This window comes from Notolepis coatsorum (assembly GCF_963971535.1).
Source record: "Notolepis coatsorum genome assembly, chromosome: 2".
NCBI lineage: Eukaryota > Metazoa > Chordata > Actinopteri > Aulopiformes > Paralepididae > Notolepis > Notolepis coatsorum.
This window is the reverse complement of record NC_140166.1, coordinates 156,498,711-156,523,541: the sequence shown is the minus strand read 5'-3', so window position 1 is coordinate 156,523,541 and position 24,831 is coordinate 156,498,711. Positions and strand designations below refer to the sequence as shown.

Here is a 24,831-nt window from a genome sequence, read left to right as displayed (position 1 = left end):
TCTGAACATTCTAACATCAACACTTGAACAAAAAAACACATTTATAGTGCAGCTGAGCTTATGAAAAAGTGCTTCATGTCTGTGCAACAACAGCAAATCACAGCATCTTATTAGCACTTATTGTCCACTCTTAACTCTCAAACATCAAGGGGGTGGGGGGCAGACAGGCCTAGCCTACCGGTACATACACACATCTAATGAGAGCGATTGCACTTCTTTGACTGGGCAATGGCAGAGAAAGAGGGTTCCTAGGAAGTGAGGGCTACCCGCAAACAGTGATGCAAATGCTCATTTGTCAAGGAGGCACGGTTGCTTGTTTTAATGGCATTCATGTGAGAGAAACTGGATTCACAGGTGTATGTTGAGCCAAACATTGTTAGCACAGATATTGCCAGCCTTTTTATTTTGGGGAATGTCTTGACATGAATACACTTTATCCAAAATGTTGTGGTGGATTCATTCTCAAGTGCCTGCTTCAGAGCAGATGATGCTTGCATGTCAATTATTTCAAGTTGCAGGAGACCTTCATCAATGTGAAGTGATGCAAGGAACTCTTGTCCTTTTGTGGAAATAGCAGCTACATTGGCAAATGGGTTGCTCACAAAATGCATCAATTCTCTGGACATGTCAAATTCATCAAATCGACTTGCAAAGTTTTCCCTCAATTTATCAATGAAATCTGTCATTAATTGAGTGACTTTTGGCTCAATTGTGCGTGTTAACGTTGACATGAAAAGAAAAAAGTTAAAAAAAGTTAAATAAAAAAAATATTAAAAAAAATATTTATTTTATATATTTTTTTATTATCATGTAATCTTTGGCGGGCCGGTCAGAATCATCCCGCGGGCCGGATCTGGCCCGCGGGCCGCCAGTTGAATAGCCCTGCTTTATAGTATTGCTGTCCATTCTCATTGTCACTTGAGTGCATAAACCGTGCCTTCATAATGGCTTAAAGAAAATAAAAATCCATAGGTTGGTTGTCATTTTATAGCGTTGTGAATATAAGCTTTATCGCAGTTTTTGTCTCATCTTTTTTCTGGGAAGCTAGATATGAGGCTAAAGGCTAGTCACGTTATATCAAACGCCATTTCTGTTGTATATATACGAATGAAATAAAACAAACTGCTTAGCATCCGGACTATTACAGAGGATCTATGGATGAAATGGGGGCGGCGGGGGACGCCGATCAGCATTATTGATTAGCAATAGAGTGTGCGTTCAAGTAGCCATATTCACTGATCGATCACTTGCGTGTTACAACAATGTCCAATCCGGCTGTAATTTGGGTGAATAGTATCCTACCGTCAGTTCATGTGATCGCCGGCAGCATTTCGTCATTATTCATCGGCATCTGGTAGATCGATATGTCCATATGATCATAAATCCCATTATTCCAGGCTGAAATCTGCGTTCCGTAACGTGATCAAAGATGGAGGATGTTCGGCTGGGATCCAGGCTCATATGAAACGCCCCAGACAGTAAAAATTTTTTTCCCCCCATTCGGCCTCAATGATACTGCAGTGGAGCGATGGCACCCCTAAGAGGATCTGGCCGGTATTGCATGTCGCCGATTTAAATCTGGCAGGAAAATCTGCAGAGTCGATCCGGGATCTTGATCCGTTTATTAATATGGAATAAAACAATAACAACTTGCCACGAGTTAACTCATGGCTCTGGTCCTCAACGGGTGGAATCGAAACACGAGTTAACTCGTGGCTGGTCCTTAAAGTGTTAATAATAATAATAATAATAATAATAATAATAATAATAATAATAATAATAATAATAATAATAATAATAATAATAATAATAATAATAATAATAATAATAATGCATTTCATTTGAAGGCGCCTTTCAAAGCATCCAAGGTCACCATACAGGGTTAAAAACAAATACAATTACAGTACACAGTAAAACACAATATTACAAAGTTGTAATCAACTTAAAATTAAAGTGAATATGCCAGAATAACCTTAATGTGTTTTGAGACGGGGAAACAAAGGTGGGGAGGTGGTCTATTGTGCGGATGTCTTGTGGTAGGTAATTCCAGAGGCGGGGGGTGCAGCGGGAGAAGGTTCTGGATCCCATGTATGGTAATGGTACTGGTAGTCAGATGGGAAGGGGGAGTAACAAGTTGGAAGGAAGAGGAGGATCTGAGTGACATAGAGGGAGCCTACGACTGGAGACGTTCAGTAAGATACGGAGGGGCTAAGTTATGGACTAAGAGGGTTATGGACTAAGAGGGGCTAAGTTATATTCAAACTAATTTACTTATTGTATTTGTGCCATTATGATGTGCCATTACAGTTTCGGGACGTGTGTGAGAAACTCTCTGTCAACAAAAGCAGCAGTACTGTATTTTAATGCCATTATTATGTCACACTTAACATACTGTCTGACTAGCTGGACACAAGCCTCCTGTACAACACTACGATCTGTACAGGTAGTTTACCATCAGGCTGTGAAAGTTCTGGACAGGAAAACAAACAGCCACCACCATTGTTATAGCATAGCAAACCAGAACCTACTGAGCTGGGACAATCTTGTCAAATTCAAAGATGCCTGCCTTACCTATAAAATCCTACATGGCTTGGCTCCTCCCCCCCTCTGTACTTTCATAAAACAGAAAGCATCTGCTGACAGATATACCAGGTCTGTAGTCAGAGGGGACTGTGTAGTCCCAAACAGGAGGTCTGCTTTTAGTCAGACAGCCTTTTCCGTGAGAGCAGCCCACACCTGGAACAGTCTGCCAACACGGCTCAGGGAGTATCAAAGTTACATTTCATTTAAAACTAACTTAAAATCATGGTTGAGAGATGGTCAAGTGTGCGACCATTTTAACTGAGGGGTTGTATTGTAATGTATTTTAATGTATTTATTTGTATGTATTTTAGTGTATTGTAACCTATACTGATTCCTACTGTGTTTTAATTATTGTACTATGTTTTAATTATTGTTGTGCTCATGTCACCTGCCCCAGAGACTACAGTTGAAAATTAGCCAACTTGGCTAAACTGGCATATTTACAGTCAAATGTTCGTTAATATGCACTGTCTCTGTATTTTAAACCAATAAATACAAATACAAATTATGTTATCAGTGTTGTTTTCCCAGCGAAGTATCCCTTTAAACAAAGAAAAGAGAAAAAAAAGGGAGCCATGAGCTCTACAGTGTATTTATCCTCCGTCTGCCACTGAGCTCCGCATGAGGGAGCCTGCCACTCACACCACAGTGTCTCTCTTCCAGGTCCTCGGGGGGCGGCGAGGGAATGCAGAACGCACGGCTGCGGTCCCCGTGGTGGAGAGAGCTGACGACGCGTGGCCCCGGCTGCTGAAACCCCCTTCATCCCTCCCTCCCTCGAAGGCCTCCCTCTCTGATGGCTCCATGGGGCTTCCTCTTCCTCCTCCTCAGCCTCAGCCTCCACTGCTGGGTGTGGGTGTGCGTGTGGCCCCCCACGGGGGAAGCCACGGCCGGTGGCGGCCTCCCCAACGAGAGGCCCAGCGGACCCCTGGACTGGCTCCTGTCCGACAAGGGGCCCTTCCATCACTCTCCGGAGTACATGGACTTTGTGGAGAGGAACCGGCAGGGCTTCTCCACCAGATACAAGATCTACAGGTGAGGGCCCTCGGGCTGCGGCGCTCAGGGTGTACTGGGATGAGTGAGTGAGTGAATGAATTAATGGATGGATGGATGGATGGATGGATGGATGGATGAATGGATGGATGGATGGATGGATGGATGGATGGATGGATGGATGGATGGATGGATGGATGTATGGATGGATGGATGGATGGATGGATGGATGAATGGATGGATGGATGGATGTATGGATGGATGGATGGATGGATGGGTGGATGGATTGGTGAGTGAGTGAGTGAGTGAGTGAGTGAGTGAGTGAGTGAGTCAGTGAGTGAGTGAGTGAGTGAGTGTGTGAGTGAGTGAGTGAGTCAGTGAGTGAGTGAGTGAGTGAGTGAGTGTGTGAGTGAGTGAGTGAATGAATGGATGAGTGAATTAATGAATTAATTAATGTATGAATGAATGAATGGATGGATGAGTGAATGAATGAGTGCATGAATGAGTGGACAAATGAGTGAGTGAATGACCGAATATGAATGAATGAATGAATGAATAAATGAATGAATGAATGAATGAGTGAATTAATGTATGAATTAATGGATGCCTGAATGTGTGAATGTATGTATGGATAAATTAATGAAATTATGAATGACTGAATGAATGAGTGAGTGAATAAATGAAGGGATAAATGAATGAATTAATGGGTGCATGGATGAATGAGCGAATGAATGAGTGAATGAATGAGTGAAATAATGAGTGAATGAATGAATGAATGAGTGAATTAATGTATGCATGAATTAATGAATGTGTGAATGAATGTATGAATAAATGAATGAAAGTATGAATGGCTGAATGAGTGAGTGAATAAATGAATGAATGAATAAATTAATGAACCAATTAATGGATTGATGGATGAATGAGTAAGTACATGAATGAATGAGTGAGTGAGTGATTGAGTGAGTGAGTGAGTGAGTGAGTGAGTGAGTGAATACATAAATACATGAATGAATGTATGTATGTATGCATGAATTAATGAATGGATGGATGAATTAATGTGTGAATGAATGGATGAATAAATTAATGGATGTATGAATGGTATGAATGCGTCCCTAGAGCCCCTTTCAAGCACTAGAACACAAAGCACTTTACAATAGAATGACTGACCGCATTCAAGGGGGGGTGACAGTGGTTCAGGAAGGTAGAGCGGTCACCTGGTAATTGGACGGTTCCTCCTCCCGGCAGCGTGTCGAAGTGTCCTTGAAAGAGACACTTAACCCCTTAACTGCTCCCGATGAACAGGTCGGTGCATCACACGGTCGACTCAGTGTGCACGTGTGAGTGAATGGGTAAATGTGTGGGAGTGAATGGGTAAATGTGTGAGTGAGTGGGTAGATGTGTGAGTGAATGGGTAAATGTGTGAGTGAATGGGTAATGTATGAGTGAATGAGTAAATGTGTGGAGTGAATGGGTAAATGTGTGAGTGAATGGGTAAATGTGTGAGTGAATGGGTAAATGTGTGGGAGTGAATGGGTAAATGTGTGGGAGTGAATGGGTAAATGTGTGTGAATGAATAGGTAAATGTGTGGGAGTGAATGGGTAAATGTGTGAGTGAATGGGTAAATGTGTGGGAGTGAATGGGTACATGTGTGTGAGTGAATGGGTAAATGTGTGTGAGTGAATAGGTAAATGTGTGGGAGTGAGTGGGTAAATGTGTGGGAGTGAATGGGTAAATGTGTGAGTGAATGGGTACATGTGTGTGAGTGAATGGGTAAATGTGTGTGAGTGAATAGGTAAATGTGTGGGAGTGAGTGGGTAAATGTGTGGGAGTGAATGGGTAAATGTGTGAGTGAATGGGTAAATGTGTGTGAGTGAATGGGTAAATGTGTGTGAGTGAATGGGTAAATGTGTGTGAGTGAATGGGTAAATGTGTGGGAGTGAATGGGTAAATGTGTGAGTGAATGGGTAAATGTGTGTGAGTGAATGGGTAATGTATGAGTGAATGGGTGAATGTGTGTGAGTGAATGGGTGAATGTGTGGGAGTGAATGGGTAAATGTGTGAGTGAGTGGGTAAATGTGTGGGAGTGAATGGGTAAATGTGTATGAGTGAATAGGTAAATGTGTGGGGATCGAACCCCTGACTCCTGGTACGGTACGTGTGACCGCGCTGCTTCTTTTCACTCCTGCAAAAGAAAGTAAACACACTATGCTTTATTCCCTGGCAAAAAGCTATAACAATGTTTCGACCCAAACAGGGTTTATCGCCTAAGCTGTTTGGGGGGTGAACCATTGTGAAAAAGACAAACTGTCCAGGAAGAGAGTGAGAGTGAGAGCAGTAGGCTGTAGCTACCGTGTGAGGACCTTTCTTTTCTAGATGATTATTTGGGAGGGAGGGCTCAGCACAAGCTTTTCCAAACACATGATGATTCAGAGACGATTCCGATTATAAATACGTCATGAATTCAAATGATGTATAAATACACTGTAGAAAATGATTTTATATGTCTGCACTTTATGTGCTCATTTTATGTCTATTCTATTCTACTATTTTATTGCACTGCACTATTGCACTATTTTACTCTGTCTATTTTATCTTACTCTTTTTATTATTGTCTATTTAAAACTGAATCAAACCATAGACAAGGTGGCCTGTTGGGATGCTAGATCCTAATGTGAAAAATTGTGATTTTATATGTCTGCACTATATGTGCTCATTTTATGCCTGTCTTTTTTCTGTTGTGAAGCACTTTGAGCTGCAGTTTCTGTATGAAAGGTGCTATACAAATAAAGTGTATTATTATTATTATTATTATAAAAAGGAGAGTTCTTCTTCGGCCACCATCTGCCTCCTCTTCGCACGTGCGTTTAACCCTTTACGTTCTACATTTGACCGCTGAGCGATTTCGTTGAAGCAGTCGGGGCTTCGGTGCCTTGCTTAAGGGCATCTCATTGGTATTCGTTTTATTGGTATTTGTTGTTGGCAGAGATTTCCTTGCCAGTCTGGGGATCGAACTGGCGGCCTTCTCGTCTCAAGCCCACATCTCTAACCTCTAGTCTAGGCTATTTGAGGTGAGAGTGAGACACAGGATCAGTGTCTCGCCATGACGGGTTACGACACCGAAAGACAGTAAGATATACAGGTGACAGAGGGACCGTTTAGGCATGCTGAAACAGAGAGCAACTCCTATCTACACAAACAGTACAGTAATATACTACATGATACATAGTGTCGTGTCGAATATTAGTACAGTAGTCTCCAGTTCCTTGATGTCACTACTGTAGTGCCTTTTCAATTGCAAATGCTTCAAGGACAGAACTCACCCCAGTCCTCAACCAGCTATAATTATGTTAAATACGCTAATTATGGCAGGACAGCTGTTTCAATTGCAAGTCCCCATGTGGCAGCGTTCATGGTTCTACCCTAAAAGATGCTTGAGACTACTGTATACAGTATATTACAGTTAGTGCTCTTAGCACTGATTGGTGGGCTATAAACCCGCCTACCAAGTTGTAGCCTTTAAAGAATATATACTGTAACAAGGACATATTGATTCAGAGAGAGAGAGAGCCTCTCCATCATAACATAAACATCCCCTCCCGTGGGGATTCCAGTGACATAGATTATAACCCGAAGCCCATGCGGGGATCTGCACTGGAGTCCTCACCTGACTCGTATTAAAAATGCTCCGGCAAATGTGATAATATTGGGTGAAATAAATTGCACTGCAGTGGAATCAGCTGAGGTGAATACATTTACGAGATCCGAGGGATGCAGGGAGTAAACTACTTTCATCTCGGAGAGAGAGTGAGGTAACCCCCCCGCAAATTGGCGGAGACATTAGTGTTGTGCTCTCACGGTTAAGTAGTAGCCTGAGTAGGGAGGCAAGATCATTCTAAGGACGGGCCGCCGTGATGCATGAGGTGAGGCTGTCCACGGCGGAGCGAATGCAGCGTCCAGACCGGAGAGTTAAAACTAGTATATCAACAACACAACTGTGGACAGTGTTACAGTGTTCATACATGTTTTTTATTTTTCATTTCAACCTTTATAAGACCAGACCAGACCAGATTAGACTAGACTAGACTAGACTAGTCTAGACTAGACTAGACTAGACTAGACCAGACCAGACCAGACCAGACCAGACCAGACTAGACTAGACTAGACTAGACTAGACTAGACTAGACTAGACTAGACTAGACTAGACTAGACTAGACTAGACTAGACTAGACTAGACTAGACTAGACCAGACCAGACGAGACTAGACTAGAACAGTTTAGGTAGACAAAACAATTAGTCACGAATAAGAATAAAAAATAAGCCAAATAATAATTAGGAATTATATCACAGCTTTATTATTATTTTTTACCCCTTTCAGTTTTATCATTCGGCCCGTTGTTGCTCATGCAGAAGCCATTGTTTGGAAGCCAGTGACCCGGCACACGCCTGGAGATACGTGATTTATGGGAGGTGTGATGTATTACATGTGGTAAGGTTACCCTGTGATCACCGTATATTACATTATACCACTCTCTCTCCCCTTCCGCCCACACACACACACACACACACACACACACACACACACACACACACACACACACACACACACACACACACACACACACACACACACACACACATACACACACACACACAGACACACACACACACACACACACACACACACACACACACACACACACACACACACACACACACACACACACACACACACACACACACACACACACACACACACACACACACACACACACACACACACACAGAGACACACACACACACACACACACACTGACCTGACCCACGAGTAGAATGCAGATTACACCACCCGATCAGGCGGGTCAAGTAGAAGCCGGCGATTAGCTCAATGCGGGGGGGGGGGGAGGAGGATGATGAGGAGGAGGAGGTTGGGGGGAGAGAATGGGGAGGAGGGGGAGGGGGAGTAGAGGTTTGATTGTTCACCACGATAACGTCAAGGTATCGAGCTTGCGAGGCGAATTAGCGGCAACCATATCGTGAATCATATCTATCATCGTCTAGAGAGATAATGTCCAGGCATCTGGAAACAGACAGACAGGGGTCGACGTCTAACGGATCGTAGCGGGGAGATGCTTTATGGCTCGGGTTGATTGTCCCGCCGCCGGCGCGTGGGAGCTTTTTAATATTTCCTCCTCTGGCAAACGGCTCCGGGCCCCATATCGGAAGCTCCGCTGCGCGGAGCGGCAAGATTAATAGTCTTATCATGTGGCCAAGTGATTAGTGGCCTCTTAATACTTATTACTCTGCATTATCACCCGGCTCCCTTGAGAGGCGTCTTGTCAGCTGCAAGGTTGTGTTTGAGGCACACTAGATTACAGCTCTGCGCCCTCTCGATTAATAGGGAGTATTAACGTAACATTAAAAAAACACAATCCCTAATAAGATATAGGCTTTAAAAATCATTAGGTCCGATTTTAATATCAAATAAATCCATCCTTTGATTGATTCTTCCACATAAATCTGAATTGGAGCTTGAGAAATGTATTTGGTTTGCCAGTATATCCTGCAGTGTGTTTACATTTTCCCCCATTTCTCATTTCCCACGTGATATCATGTTTATATTTTTTATTTTTTTAGTTCTCGACTTAGTTTTACTTCACATTATTCATCTATGTATTATCTTGATATTTTTGTTTACCGTCACATAACATGTTTTAGATGTAAAAGGTGTTAACAGAATTCGGCTATAGAGCGACAATAATGTGGTCAAGAGGCATGGTTGAGCCTGAACTGGCGTGGTTTCTTTTTATTCACATGGAAAGAGCAGCAGTAACATACAGGTCTTCTCTCACTGAGAGACATAGGGGGAGAGAACGAAGTGGGAGGATACATTTGCTTTTATACTCGCCACAAGGTGGTGTACCTGGGTGGCTCCACCTAGATCGCCCTCTAGTGGGAACAGATATATATGCAACTAAACAGTCACTGGTGGAGACAGTTATATATGCATGTAAACAGTTAGCAGTGTAAACAGCCATATGTACAGTTAGACAGTTACTAACAATCCTACACAGAGCCTCTGATCTCAACAAAATGGCCTCGTTCTTTTGAAATGAGCACCATGTTGACTCAACCGTGTGGATTCATGTAATAGTTTTCACAAGCTTTCAGTTTAGACATATTTGAGTCTTTTAGTCATATTTTACTACAACTTAATATAGGTCTTTGAGGTCCCCTAAACATGTCTTTGAATTAGAGATTATGCATTCTAGCAGCCTCTATACTTCTCTGTTTCAGTCCTGTTCTCATTCTAGCAGCCTCTATACCTCTCTGTTGCAGTCCTGTTCTCATTCTAGCAGCCTCTATACCTCTATGTTTCAGTCCTGTTCTCATTCTAGCAGCCTCTATACCTCTGTTTCAGTCATGTTCTCATTCTAGCAGCCTCTATACATCTCTGTTTCAGTCCTGTTCTCATTCTAGCAGCCTCTACACCCCTCTGTTTCAGTCCTGTTCTCATTCTAATAGCATCTATACCTCTCTGTTTCAGTCCTGTTCTCATTCTAACAGCCTCTATACAGTACCTCTCTGTTTCAGTCCTGTTCTCATTCTAGCAGCCTCTATACCTCTGTTTCTGTCCTTTTCTCATTCTAGCAGCCTCTATACCTCTCTGTTTCAGTCATGTTCTCATTCTAGCAGCCTCTATACCTCTGTTTCAGTCATGTTCTCATTCTAGCAGCCTCTATACCTCTCTGTTTCAGTCCTGTTCTCATTCTAGCAGCCTCTACACCTCTCTGTTTCAGTCATGTTCTCATTCTAATAGCCTCTATACCTCTCTGTTTGTTCTGTTCTCATTCTAACAGCCTCTATACCTCTCTGTTTCAGTCCTGTTCTCATTCTAGCAGCCTCTATACCTCTGTTTCTGTCCTTTTCTCATTCTATCAGCCTCTATACCTCTCTGTTTCAGTCATGTTCTCATTCTAGCAGCCGCTATACCTCTCTGTTTCAGTCCTGTTCTCATTCTAGCAGCCTCTATACCTCTGTTTCAGTCCTGTTCTCAATGGGCTGTTTTTGTGCCTGTAATGAGCGAGCCGCTTTTATCATACAAATGATTGTACATCTCAGTGGTGCATGAGCGACATTCAGATCCAACCTTCAGACTAGACATTGCAGGTCAAATATGACTCAAGATCAAGCAATACAGTAGCAGAGCAATCTTGTCATTAAAAATGTTGTCAGAAACATATTCTAGGTTCAACTTTAGGTATAGAAGAGAAAATCTACATGCAAGCCGCCATCTTGTGGACACACATTTTTATCAAGATATCTTTGACGCACATAATTAACTACGCCGATTGTGTCTGTAATTTTGAATGGCTCGTTTCAAGGCGGAGGTTCTTGTGACAGCTGAACTGCAAAAAGGTTACTGTAACTGAGGGGTACAATTCCCTGACTGTATTGATAAGTATGGTATCATTAAACCACTACCGCTTTATGTACTTTAACTACTGGCCATACAGTACACGCTATCTAAATATGATGAACACTTTCCACAATGAAATCGGTTCCAGTCAAAGGTAATAATCAAATATTTAATGGAGCAAAAGGTACATAGAATATTTATCTTACATTTATCATTTGAATGCACTTGTAAGGCAAATGAGTACTCGTAGGCAAATCAACACTGAATGTCCAATCTCTGGTTACGCAGGAAGCAAGTATACAACCTGGCTCTTAGGGAATTATATCTATGGTACACTTAATGATATAGCGGGATATTCTGGAGGGGGTCCTCCCGGTTGTAAGCCGGTAGGGGGGGTAGGAGAGCCGTCGGTAGTAGACCGTCTGGTCAACGATATCTATGGAGACTTCAAGTACAGAAGACAGTGCAATAGACTCTTGATCCGCAGATGAATACACCTTGGTTCTCTTGTAGGCTGTAGCTCCACAATGAAGAAGAAGCTAGGCGACCTCAGTCTCTCTGAGCGCCGACTCAACTTGACTCCTCTCGGGGGTAAATCCAACACTCACAGGTGTCGGCGATTATCCGCTCCACAAATCACAGTACCAAAGCAAATATATATTCCAGCCGCATAGGGCTCAGCAGTCGTCGGGTAGGTAATCCAGTGTACATGTCCCTCGGTCCTCGCCTAGATCTCCTCGGATGAAAGCGCCATGTGGTCGGCCCAACCTGGATAAGACTCTAGATAACACGAGGAAGCGTTGGAGATGCTGGTCACTTTCGAACTCTAACCGCACGATGCACCATACACGATAGACTATTATTACTTGATAGAAATACGTCGCACTCGACGGTACAGTGCCAAACTCTGACAATTCAGTTATTAATTCGCACGAGGTCTCAATGCTATTCTAAGGCCAAACAGGCCATACTTCACCGCACGTCGTATCGTGGGTGAGGCTTCACGTTCTGTTACTAAGTTGGGAAGAAGGGTAAGAGACTTCTACATTTACTTGCGCCATATTTATATGCACGGTGAACAAATAGTGCCACTCTCATTTCGGTAGCCGTATCCCTGAGCGGAGCCGGGGCTAGTACGGACATGTCTCGTCGGTACCTTTGAACTTGACGCCAGGGGCTGGTCCCCTGGCGCCTGGTCCTTTGTCCAATAAGAGAATGAACTATTATGGGCTATAGTAGGCTAAAGGGATATTCCGTGCATATGTACAAGGAATATACAAGGGATATCAAACGACATACAAATACTATTCAATATATATCCATAAATAAATATATATATTCGGTTTAATCTGATCCTTCGTAACAGCCGCCCCCTAATTAGTCCCACCTAATTAGCTAAGCAGAGACAGATTAACCGCACTGTCCACTACTCAATGTCCGCTGTGAGGGTCAGTCAGTTCACAAAGTCATGGGGTCATGGTCGTCATCGATAGTATCGGGGAGCCTTGGTAGTTCTATTAGCCTCGCCACGGGTCGGGTGTAGGTCCGCCCTTGGACGAGCACTTCAGCTGCTCGGACCTTTCCATCGGCACCGGTGATCACTTTGCTTACGCGGCCAGCCGGCCACATAGCTCGGGGTAGTGACTGGTCGATAATCATGACGACTGTTCCTTCTGTCAAATTGTCTCTCTCTTTCACCCATTTCTGGCGGGTCTGTAGAGACGGTAGGTAGTGGAGTAGGAAGCTGTTCCAAAACTTGTCAGCCAATACTTGACTGTACCTCCACATTATTCGGCCGTTCGCTTCTTCAGGCCTGTACATTGTCTGGGGTAGCGCGGGGTCCAGCCGCGCCATCAAGAGTGTGTTGGGGGTGACTGGGTCGACATCTGCTACATCACTTGAGACGTAACCGAGGGGCTTTGAGTTCAATACTCCCTCGATCTCCGTGAGGACTGTCATTAAGACTTCTTCCGCCACGGTCTGGGCCCCAAGCACGGCGTACATGGCTGTCTTTATAGAACGTACTTCTCGTTCCCAAGTTCCACCGAAGTGAGGTGCGTTCGGGGGATTAAACTGGAAGTCAATCTGGGATGGAGCGAGGTGGGTCTTAAGTTCTGGGCCCATAGCTTGGAAGCTCTCTCTCAGCTCTCTTTCTCCGCCTTTGAAGTTTGTCCCGTGATCAGACAGTAATGTAGACGGTTTTCCTTTCCGTGATGTGAATATTCGGAAGGCCATAAGGAATGAGTCTGTGCTCATGGTTGGAAGGAGTTCGATATGTATCGCTCTGGTGGTCATGCATTTGAATACAATACCCCACCGCTTCTCGGTTCCTCTTCCTTTCTTTATATACAGCGGGCCGAAACAGTCCATACCGGTGGAGTGAAAAGGCTTGTCGCCGAGTCGGAGGCGACAGGGAGGTAGGTCAGCCATCCGGGGTATACTGGGCTGGGCTCGCCACTTACGACAGTCTAGACAGGTTCGCTGGAAGCGCCGCACTGCTTCTCTTCCTTGCAGTATCCAATAACGACGTCTGATCTCCGCGAAGACTCTCTCTGCCCCTGCGTGGTGCACATCCTCGTCGTATTTCTTTATGATCAGCTCTGTGACCTTGTGTCGGCTGTTCAAGACTATCGGGTACTTGACGTCATCCGGTAAGTCTGGGGCTCTCCGCAGACGACCACCCACTCTGATGAGACTATGGGCGTCGCTCTCGGGGGCTAGGTGGAGCAGTCTGCTGTCTGATGGGACGGGCTTTGCTCCCTGTAGACAGTCTAGCTCATCGGGGAACGAGTCTCTCTGGGCTCGTTGTAGTAGAAGAAGTTCTGCTTCTTCGTAGTCAGCTGCTGAAATGTCAGTCGTGGGCTGAACCTCTGGGTGGTGCCACAGAAATGTCTTTAGCTGCGCACTCTGTAGGGTGAGGCAATCGTCTATGTCGGGGTCTGTGGAGACGAGTGTGTTCAATCCACAGAACATAGGTTTCTTGTTTTCGGCCTCCTCTTTACTCGCCTCCCGTGGGGTGGGTGTAGGCCACTCTTCTTCGGGGAGCTTGAGAAACTCTGGTCCGTCACTGTAGAGGTTGTGACGGGTGAGGTCATCCAGGGACATTCCCCGGGTGATGACGTCAGCTGGGTTGTGTTTGGTGTCCACATACCTCCAGCTCGCTACTTCTGTTAACTCTTGAATCTCGGTGACTCTGACTCCCACGAAGACCTTGTATCTGCACGAATCAGACCGGATCCATGTGAGTACTGTCGTGGAGTCTGACCACAAGATTGTTCTTTGCACCGGGATGGTGAGTTCACGTTGGATTAACGTGGCGAGCTGCGCTCCTGCTAGGGCTGCGCAGAGCTCTAGACGCGGGATAGATTGTTGCTTTCGTGGGGCTATTCTTGAGCGAGCCAGGATGAAAGCAGTATGTATTTCTCCTCCCTCCTCTCGGGCACGCAAGTAGGCCACCGAACCGTAGGCTACTTCGGAGGCGTCGCTGAATACGTGCAGGTCCATCTTGCATGTCTCTGGCCTCACTGTGGGTGGGAAGTAGCTGCGGCGTATGTTAACACCTGGGAGTGAGCGGAGTTCCGTCTCCCACTCTCTCCATGTGGATGCAAGGTGTTCGGGTATGGGATCGTCCCAGCCCTGGTCCTTGTCCCATAGCGCTCTTACAATCATCTTTGCCCTGGTGGTGTAAGGTAGAATACATCCCAACGGGTCATATTGTCTGGCGAGTGTTCTGTATACACTCCGTCTGGTGGTCGGTATTGCCGTCGACCTTCCCTGCTCCTTGGTCAGGGGTTTGTGTCTATAATGGAGCGAGTCTGTTTTGAAGCGCCAGACTAGTCCTAGTGTCATTTCTTGGGCTTCTCCTCGGATGGTCGCCATCCAGGTGTTGCTGCTCGCTGCCTTGTCCTCGGGGGAGAGGCTGCGCAATACTTGCGGGTCGCTGCTGGCCCACTGCCTGAGATCAAAGCCGCCTTTGATCAGGGAGGCGCGGATCTTGAGTAGAAGAGCCTCGGCTTCTTCTGGCGTCGAGACGCTTTGTAAACAGTTGTCCACGTAGAAACTATTTGTCACACTTTGTCGGACCTCTTCATCTGCTGCTGGGTCCTCTGCGACGTGTTTTTGTAGTGCAAACGTGTGGTTCCGAAAGGGAGGACTTCCCATTGATAGATGGCTGGGTGCTCATCTCCGATCCTCTCTCTCCATAGGAACCGCAGCAGGGGCTTGTCCTCCTCCACTAGTCTCACCTGCAGGAACATCCCTTTGATGTCGCCGCTGATAGCCACCTTGTCCTGGCGGAAGCGTAGTAGCACGCCTAGTAGAGAGGGGCCGAGTGTTGGGCCGGGCAAGAGCTCTTTATTCAGATTTTGTGATCCGATCTGGTAGCTGCAGTTAAACACAATACGATCCTTGCCGTTGTGGTGAACCTTGTGGTGCGGCACGTACCATGATTCGGTCGTCTGATCGGCCTCTTTAATGTCAATTTTCTTTATGTGTCCCGCTGTGATTAGCTTGTTAATCTCAGCGCGGTACACAGTCTCTTGAGCGGGGTCTTTGGCTAGGCGCCGCTCTGTGTTCAATAGATACCGCTCCGTCGCTTCTTTTGTGGCGTGAAAGGTGGGCATTCCCTCTCGCCTCAGGAGTGGAGTTGCGTATCTCATCACTCCGTTGACTGTGACTCTCTTTGTCCCGTGCTCGAGGAGGGCTATAGCGTAAATATCTTCCTTAGAACGAATGTCTTTCTTTTCGTTCTTAAAGGGCATTGTCTCTAGTGTCCATAGCCTCTCGACATGCTGCAGGAGAGTGGTGTCTTCTTCTGTCACTCTGGAGTGGAGGCAGCTAGTGGCTGCTGTTCGGTTAAGAGACTTGGCGAGGGGGCCTTGTAATGTCCATCCTAGGCGGGTCTCGACTGCTGCAGGACAACCTCTGGGTCCTGTATGGTCTATCGGGACTATGAGGTCTGCATGGTCGGAGCCTATCAGCAGGGTCGGGGTGGCACCTTCTATGAGCGGGATAGGTAGTTGACGCAGGTGCACATATTTATCCATCAGCTTGGCGATGGGGTAGGTGTACTGCGATAGTCCTATTTCTTGGCTGGTGAAAGCATTAGTAATCCTATACCGTCTCTCTGGCTGCCCGCTTGCTGCGATAGTGAAGGAGACATTCTCGCCCTTTATCGTCTTTAGATCTCTTCTTATTGTCCGAATCGTCATCTGGTTTTCGCTCCCCCGCAGCCCCAGCTGGGCCGCAGCGGACGCGAGGAGAAGGGTCTTCTCTGACCCGTCATCAAGGACGGCGTAAGTGTCCATGACCTTATCTTGGTAACTCAGTGTTACGCGGACCACCTTTAAGAGCACCTGGGCGCCCCCGCTGCTAGCGGGGTCAATGTACATAACACTTGCCTTTGTGCTGCTGGATGGTGCAGGCTTTCTTCTGTTACTGTCGTGTAGGACATCTAGGTGGGCTCCGTCACACCGACTACACCTCTTCTTTAGGCGGCACTCGGCTGCCATGTGACTGCGCGCACATCGGTAACAGCGCCTGTTGGACTTTATCCAGTGACTCACTTCTTCAGCGGTCATCTTCTTGAACAGGTCACATTGTGACAACCAGTGTTCCTTTTCGCAGTACGGGCACACCATCTTCCACTTCTCTTTCATCGAGGGGGTACTGTGGTTCTTGCTGCTCGGTACCGATTCTGATTGGTGCATGACAGTCACCAATCTTCGGCCATCGTTTGCTCTCCTAGGTCCCTCTCTGGAGCTTGGTGTGCTCCGCACGAACGTATCCAACCGTAGGCTGCTGACTTCTCTCGCCAGGAAGTCGGCTAGGTCTAGGAGGGATGGCTCGGGACCGTTAGGATCACGGTGGTCTCTTTGCCGCCTGAAGCGCTCCTGTCGGGCGGGCGGCAGCTTCTCTAAAATCCTCTCGACATTCGAGTTTGCGTATAGTTCGTGCATACCCTTTTCTCGTTGCGCCCCCAGCATCCCTACCAGGGATTGTACTTTGATAGACAGGTCGTCTAGTGAGCGATTGTCTGTTGCTGGGGGTAGGCGGTCAATATGCCTTATCTCTTGTATTACGTAATCCCATATACGTCCATATCTTTGGTCTAGTGCTGCTAGAGCCGCGGTGTATGGGGTCGTAGAGGTGGCATAAGCTAGCGCTATGTTGTGCGCTCTGGGCACTTTCAGGTGCTTCAATAGGATAGCATACTTGTGGCGTTCATCAGCTACATCCACCATCATTGTCTCTAAGCACATCCGTAGCTCCGTGTACTGTGCTCGGTTCTCATGGGTGAAGTCTGGAAACGTCGGTGTGCCAATGTATGACGCCGTGGATGGCTGGCACATCGGTGAGCGTTGGAAGAGAGGCCTCCTAGGCGAGTCTCCTCTTACGCCTCTCGGTGGGCTGGTACCGGTAGGGTACCATGGCCCGCTGGTCCAGGTGCTATTCCTCGGGACTGGTCGTGCGTCATGCTCACCCGTGAATAGAGTCGGGGGTCTGTAGCGCAGAGCCGCGGGGGTATAGCCTGGGCTGTACTGGACCTCCTGGTCCTGTGGAGTACTGTGCTGCTGTCGGGCTTGACTCTCCTCCTCTCCCTCTTCTTCCTCTGTCAGGTCATCTAGATCCTGTAGTCGTCTATTTAGCCTCTCCGCGGTGTACGCCGTTCCTTCCTTGTAGCTGGGTCTCACTGGGACCGGTCGGGAAAGGGGTTCGGAGGGGGGTATAGGCTCTCTCTGGTGGTCGAGTTCAGGGTCGCTTGATCGGTTAGCGGAGGGTGCCCTTGACCCGTGTCTTGACGAGGCCCTGGAACCCCGTGTGGAGGGAGGGGGTGTCGCCCTGGCGATCAGCTGCTCCATTAGCTGCGCTTGTAATCGGTCGCGCTCGGCTTCGCGCTTGGTGAGAGCGATGTCGCGCTCTGCTTCTCTTTGGGCACCGGCAGCGGCGCGCTGGGCTTCGGCGGCGGCGCGCTGGGCTTCGGCCCGGTCTCTTACCATATTCTCTTCCGTCTGAAGGCGTCTAATCTCTAGACGTATACGATCTTCGTCGCTCCGTTGCTGCGCTTGAATGCGTTCTCTTTCCATGGAAGAATGTTCGCGCTCACTAAGCGTCTGTGCTTGGAGTCGATCGCGCTCTGTTGAGGCTGCTAGGCTGGCGAGGAACGCCTGTGCCAGCATCTTGTCCGCCTCGCTGGGGGAAGACGCTGGTTGAGGTGATCCGCTCCTGGCAGTACTCGTTGGAGATGCGTTCTCCTGCGGGGAGTCCTGGAGCTCTATCTCCGCGGCGCTCTCCTCATCTTGTACCGTGCAGAGTTCCATCTCTGGAGGGTTGTCTTCCTCCCGGAGCTCTCTGGGGACTACTTCTTCGGTCTTGGCGGGGGGTAAAGTCGTGTCAGTTCCCTCCTGGTCCCCACCGTGAGCTTGGTCAGTTACATTAGAACCCACTAGGGCCTCTGTGGTCGGGGTATCCTGGTTGATAGGGTCGGACATAATTTTACTTTCTACTTTTACCGCGTTTACCGTTTGTAGAAGGCTAGGTAGTATACTGGCAGCGTAATCCTCTAAGTACTGAGGTGGCTGCCGTCTACGCTGCGGGTGTTCTACTTTAGGAGGACCGTTTCGTGGAGTGTTCATCATAGGCCATTTCAATATTAATACCACTATATTAATATTACACTAATTACCCTCCGGCTCGAAGGACCAATTGTAACTGAGGGGTACAATTCCCTGACTGTATTGATAAGTATGGTATCATTAAACCACTACCGCTTTATGTACTTTAACTACTGCCCATACAGTACACGATATCTAAATATGATGAACACTTTCCACAATGAAATCGGTTCCAGTCAAAGGTAATAATCAAATATTTAATGGAGCAAAAGGTACATAGAATATTTATCTTACATTTATCATTTGAATGCACTTGTAAGGCAAATGAGTACTCGTAGGCAAATCAACACTGAATGTCCAATCTCTGGTTACGCAGGAAGCAAGTATACAACCTGGCTCTTAGGGAATTATATCTATGGTACACTTAATGATATAGCGGGATATTCTGGAGGGGGTCCTCCCGGTTGTAAGCCGGTAGGGGGGGTAGGAGAGCCGTCGGTAGTAGACCGTCTGGTCAACGATATCTATGGAGACTTCAAGTACAGAAGACAGTGCAATAGACTCTTGATCCGCAGATTAATACACCTTGGTTCTCTTGTAGGCTGTAGCTCCACAATGAAGAAGAAGCTAGGCGACCTCAGTCTCTCTGAGCGCCGACTCAACTTGACTCCTCTCGGGGGTAAATCCAACACTCACAGGCGTCGGCGATTATCCGCTCCACAAATCACAGTACCAAAGCAAATATATATTCCAGCCGCATAGGGCTCAGCAGTCGTCGGGTAGGTAATCCAGTGTACATGTCCCTCGGTCCTCGCCTAGATCTCCTCGGATGAAAGCGCCATGTGGTCGGCCCAACCTGGATAAGACTCTAGATAACACGAGGAAGCGTTGGAGATGCTGGTCACTTTCGAACTCTAACCGCACGATGCACCATACACGATAGACTATTATTACTTGATAGAAATACGTCGCACTCGACGGTACAGTGCCAAACTCTGACAATTCAGTTATTAATTCGCACGAGGTCTCAATGCTATTCTAAGGCCAAACAGGCCATACTTCACCGCACGTCGTATCGTGGGTGAGGCTTCACGTTCTGTTACTAAGTTGGGAAGAAGGGTAAGGGACTTCTACATTTACTTGCGCCATATTTATATGCACGGTGAACAAATAGTGCCACTCTCATTTCGGTAGCCGTATCCCTGAGCGGAGCCGGGGCTAGTACGGACATGTCTCGTCGGTACCTTTGAATTTGACGCCAGGGGTTGGTCCCCTGGCGCCTGGTCCTTTGTCCAATAAGAGAATTAACTATTATGGGCTATAGTAGGCTAAAGGGATATTCCGTGTATATGTACAAGGGATATACAAGGGATATCAAACGACATACAGTTACAGCATTGCAAATTGAGGTCCCTCCTACCGCCGTTTCAACGCCCTCTGCCGCCCGTTAACGGCTCTCGTCAAATGGTTTTATTAGGGTGGGTGCGGTTTCTGTTTTGTGCCGCCAGGAGGCGCAAAGTCAAGTTGGAATTATATCCATCCAGCGCCCGCCCCTACTCTGCCCTACTCTTACTAGTTACGCTGCTGGCCAGTATGACTTACTACCATAGTGTCTTCTTTATATCTATATCATTTTCCATACCCAGTTCTCTTCTCTAATGGCTATTTTCTTTTTATGTTGCAGATACCTGTCAAACTGGAGACTATTTCCACTCCATCGCCATCAGCTACAGAGTGGGGTTTTGAGCTACTACTTAAAGGCACTGGGTCCTATGTACAATATATAGTTTTACTGCTATGCCCCTATGCTATAATTGCTATTACTAACTATATTATGCATTAATCACAACAAGTTATTTTCTTAAAGTGTCCTTTGTGTTTAAAGTGACCTATGGTGTGAGCGAGTGCACTGTGTGTTCATGTGTTTTTAAGTTACTGTAGACCCACATTAAAGTCAAGATAACTACTATTTGGATGGTATCTGTGTCAATGATTCCATTCAACCAAAGTGAGTATCACTGTATTATACTACAACTCTATACATACATCTGAGTAGTGATTAGCACTATTACTCAGTAGTACTAATTTATATATTTTACACAGTTTAATCACCTGTTCATTGTATATCACTATTGCACTTTACTGTTACATTTGCACTCTCAAAATTAGATTAGATTCAAATGTACAGCACACCATATACTGCTATAGTGGAATATACTATTCATAAATCATATACCATTGTATACCATCTTGTTGCGCGCTCCTGGCCACCGCAGTGTCATGATTAATTGAAAATGGGGGACCCTGATGTAAACAAGACGAAAGTCTTTCTCTGGTATGCATCCCCTTAACAATTGTGTGTATTGAGCTGTACTGTATTGTACCCACTGTATTGAAACACAACATAGCAAGACGTAGCAGACTTTTTTTTATTACATTGGATCTCACAGCTAGGCTACAGATGTAAACTCCTAGTTTTTATCTTTGGCAGCCTAGGGCATGTGCACAAGTTGGTTGTGAGGGGCCTTCAATAATTTTACTATATTTCCAGACAGTGGGACCCTGATGTAAACAAGAACAAGTTACAGGTTGAAAAAGCCCTCAGCTCGGAACGCCCTACCTAAAGCTGTAAAGGAATGTGAATCGCTACCCACTTTCAAAAACACTCTCAAAAAACACCTACGTGAGACTGCAATTCGAAACTGGCCCCTACAAATGTCCTAACCTAGTTGTACAGTAAATGACCAAGTAAGGCTTTGTCAATATTCCAATGCACAGTGTAAAATGTGTGTGTGTCCCCTACCCAACCCCCCCCCCCCCCCCCACCTCCAATGTACAGCCCTCACCCAACCCACCCAACCCCACCCCACCCAACCAACCTCCAATGTACAGTTTCTACGCCAAATGTATATACACTCCTTTTCTGGACACTTTTGTATCACAAACAGTACTGTATTTGCAAATCTGATATGTCATAAATGTATAGATGTAGCAGTACTGTCTATTTGATTTGATTTGATATCTTTATTTCGAACATGCAATGAATACAAACAAACAATAACAAAAGCAAAACACAACTCAATCTACATGTTCGAAAAGGAGTAGGAAGAAGTGGCCAGTATGACTTACTACCATAGTGTCTTTATACCTGTATCACTGTACATATTAATACTATATCTATATCTGTACATATCTCTTACTAGTTACACTGCTGGCCAGTATGGCCACTACCAAGGTGTCTTTATACCTGTATCACTGTACATATTAATACTATAACTATATATGTACATATCTCTTACCTACTCTTACTAGTTTGCATCCCCTTAACAAGTGTGTATTGAGCCGTAGCCTACTGTATTGTACCCATTCTGCAATCTGTTAATAAAATTGTCATTCATTCATTCATTCATTCATCACTATTTTATTTCACTGTAAAAAAATAAGTTTTATCTATTATATTCTACTATTTTATTGCACTGCACTATTTTACTCTGTCTATTTTATCTTACTATTTTTATTATTGTCTATATCAGACTTTTTAAAACTAATTCCACTATCCATGTTTGATGATCCAGTTAATTATATTGACTTGTTATATTGTTGGGAAGTGAGTCAAGTCTGCCATGAGTCAAGCCTGCCTGAACCATTGTTTCTCAAAGGCAAAACTACAGTAGTTTTGCCTTTGAGAAACAATGGTTCAGGCAGGCTTGACTCACTTCCCAACCCCCAAAATATAACACCTCCGTGTATACGTGGGGGGTTGGCTTTGTGTGGAGAGATCAGTGACACAGAGTCATCAGACACCATCCAATCTGGAGAGCCACGAGCAGGCCGCTAATAGAATAGAATAGAATAGAATAGAATAGAATAGATCTTTATTGTCATTGTTACAGTTGTTACAACGAAATTTAAAATGCAGCCCTAGGTGCTAGTAAAAATATAAAAACACAGTCCTAAAGACAGTATTAAATATAAAAACAGGAGTAAGGCATAAATAACAAACATGGGGGTATAAAAGATAATTGCACTATCCCTTAATGTTGTGTGTGCGTGGGGGGGGGGGGGGGGGGGGGTGCAAGGGAGACAATATTATTAACAGATTGCAGAATGGGTACAATACAGTAGGCTACGGCTCAATACACACAATTGTTGATTGATTGATTGATTGAAAAGTTTATTAACAGATTGCAGAATGGGTACAGTACAGCTCAATACATACAATTGTTAAGGGGATGCAGACCAGAGAAAGACTTTCGTCTTGTTTACATCAGGGTCCCCCATTTTCAATTCATCATAACATATATGACATACATGACATACAGATAGACAGTACTGCTACATCTATACATTTATGACATATCAGATTTGAAAATGCAGTACTGTTTGTGATACAAAAGTGTCCAGAAAAGGAGTGTATATGGGCGTTTATTTGATTTTGGGCACTTTGGGAAAATCTATTTATCAAAAATAAAATTGCATAAAACCTTAAATGATCAATTAAGCTTTATAGTCATTTTGTCAGGAATCATAATATGAACATTGTTGTAAACATCACTTTATGGAATTTAATATATTTAACACTTTTCCTAGAATGTCAGAGAACATTGTCATTACCATCACGTTACCAAATAACTCTTTAAAATGTAAAAAAAAAGGTAAAACATTTGTGCTTTTAAGGCATTTATGTAACATTATACCTTACTTCTGATGTATTAGTGGGTTGAAATATTTTACTTGAATTTAAACATGCGTTAGATCTTTAGATATGCAGCCTTTTAAATATATTGCTAGATCCTGTCAAGAAAGATACAATTACTACAACAACAGGTCCATGACTCTTGTTTTTCATACATAAAATGTTAAGGGAGGGCTTGTAATATAGGAAACATGTAGGAAAATGTCAGATTTAAACTATTTGTTACAAATTTGTTAAGAAATATTTCATGTGTTGGTAATGACGTACTGTTGTGGTAATGACGAAATGTGATGGGAATGACATTTAGATAGATTTATTGAATTTCATTCATGGATACAGTAACACAACATCAGAATCATAGGTATTATCAACAACTGTTACAACAGGATAGGAACATCTAAGAAACCATCTAAAAAAAACACTGACAACCTTTATGGTTTCAAACAACATACTTTAACAGTAAGCGGTTTGTTCTTTTAACATGCCTACATCTTCTCCATGAGGGAGCATACTTGTTTCCAGACAGAGGCATTGAGCATCATATGTCTTTTAGTAATCAGTTGGGGCTCTGGGACCAGCACAATTTCCATTCTATACCATATTAGGGGAGAACGGGGGACGTTGTCACACTTTTTACTCTAGCGTGAATTGCTCATAATCAAAACATCTTTCAATAGTCATTCCTACATTAAATTGAAGCTTAAGATGTTGGCTTGAAATGTGTATCCCTCTCATTTTCCAAAGTATTGTAACAAAGAGTTAATCACCTATCAAAGACACTCTGACACATTGTGACAACCAACCCCATCATGGGGATGGTTGTCACACACTATGGGGTTGGTTGTCACCATGTGTTTTAAAACTTTTAATGGGAAAATCTTAAAAAGAAGACAAGATTTAGATTTCAGATAATGATTGAAGAAGTGCGTCTTTAGTCGACGGCGAAAGATTGGATGGGTTTCGGCTGTCCTAACTGGGGTGGGTAGTTCATTCCAACATTGTGGGGCAAGGACTGAGAATAGACAAGAAGGCAGAACTAAATTTGAAAGTTTAATTGCATTGACAAGTTGACAAATACATAACTTAATGCATCTTAATGAACATAAACAGGAAACACATCTTTAGGCCATGCCTATATAACAAAATAAGAACACAATAAATCGGCCTAACAATAATAGCCTACACAACATGTCTAGTAAAGTACCTGCACAGCAGGATGTCTGGCAACACCACATTAGAATAGTATACACAAATATACTAGTATAATATAATAGTATACCCAAAAAACCCAAATATCGGTTATCGAATATCGATAATATAACAACCAAATATCAGTTATTCGATAGTTGCCCTTTATCTGGCACTATTTAAAAGTTTCACTGAGATCGGAATAAAGGAGTTTTTAAACCTATTTAGTCTAGAGCGTGGAACTCTAAACCTTCTCCCATAGGGCAGTAGCTCATACTCGGCATGTAAGACATGGGAGGGGTCCGAGACTATTCTATTGGCTTGCCTTAGAGTAAGTAGCCTG

General features: G+C 44.8%; 1 protein-coding gene across 1 annotated transcript in view; it reads left to right on the top strand.

Annotated features, from left to right (window-relative positions):
• Positions 1 to 3,376: 3,376 nt before the first annotated feature.
• LOC311223578 (BMP/retinoic acid-inducible neural-specific protein 3-like) overlaps positions 3,377 to 24,831 on the top strand; it is a gene marked incomplete at its 5' end in the record, with an annotated part of 232,234 nt that continues 210,779 nt past the window's right edge. Inside the window, one exon of the mRNA XM_084308356.1 lies at positions 3,377 to 3,615. Coding sequence (XP_084164482.1) covers positions 3,377 to 3,615 — 239 coding nt within the window. The remainder of the gene's footprint in view (positions 3,616 to 24,831) is intronic.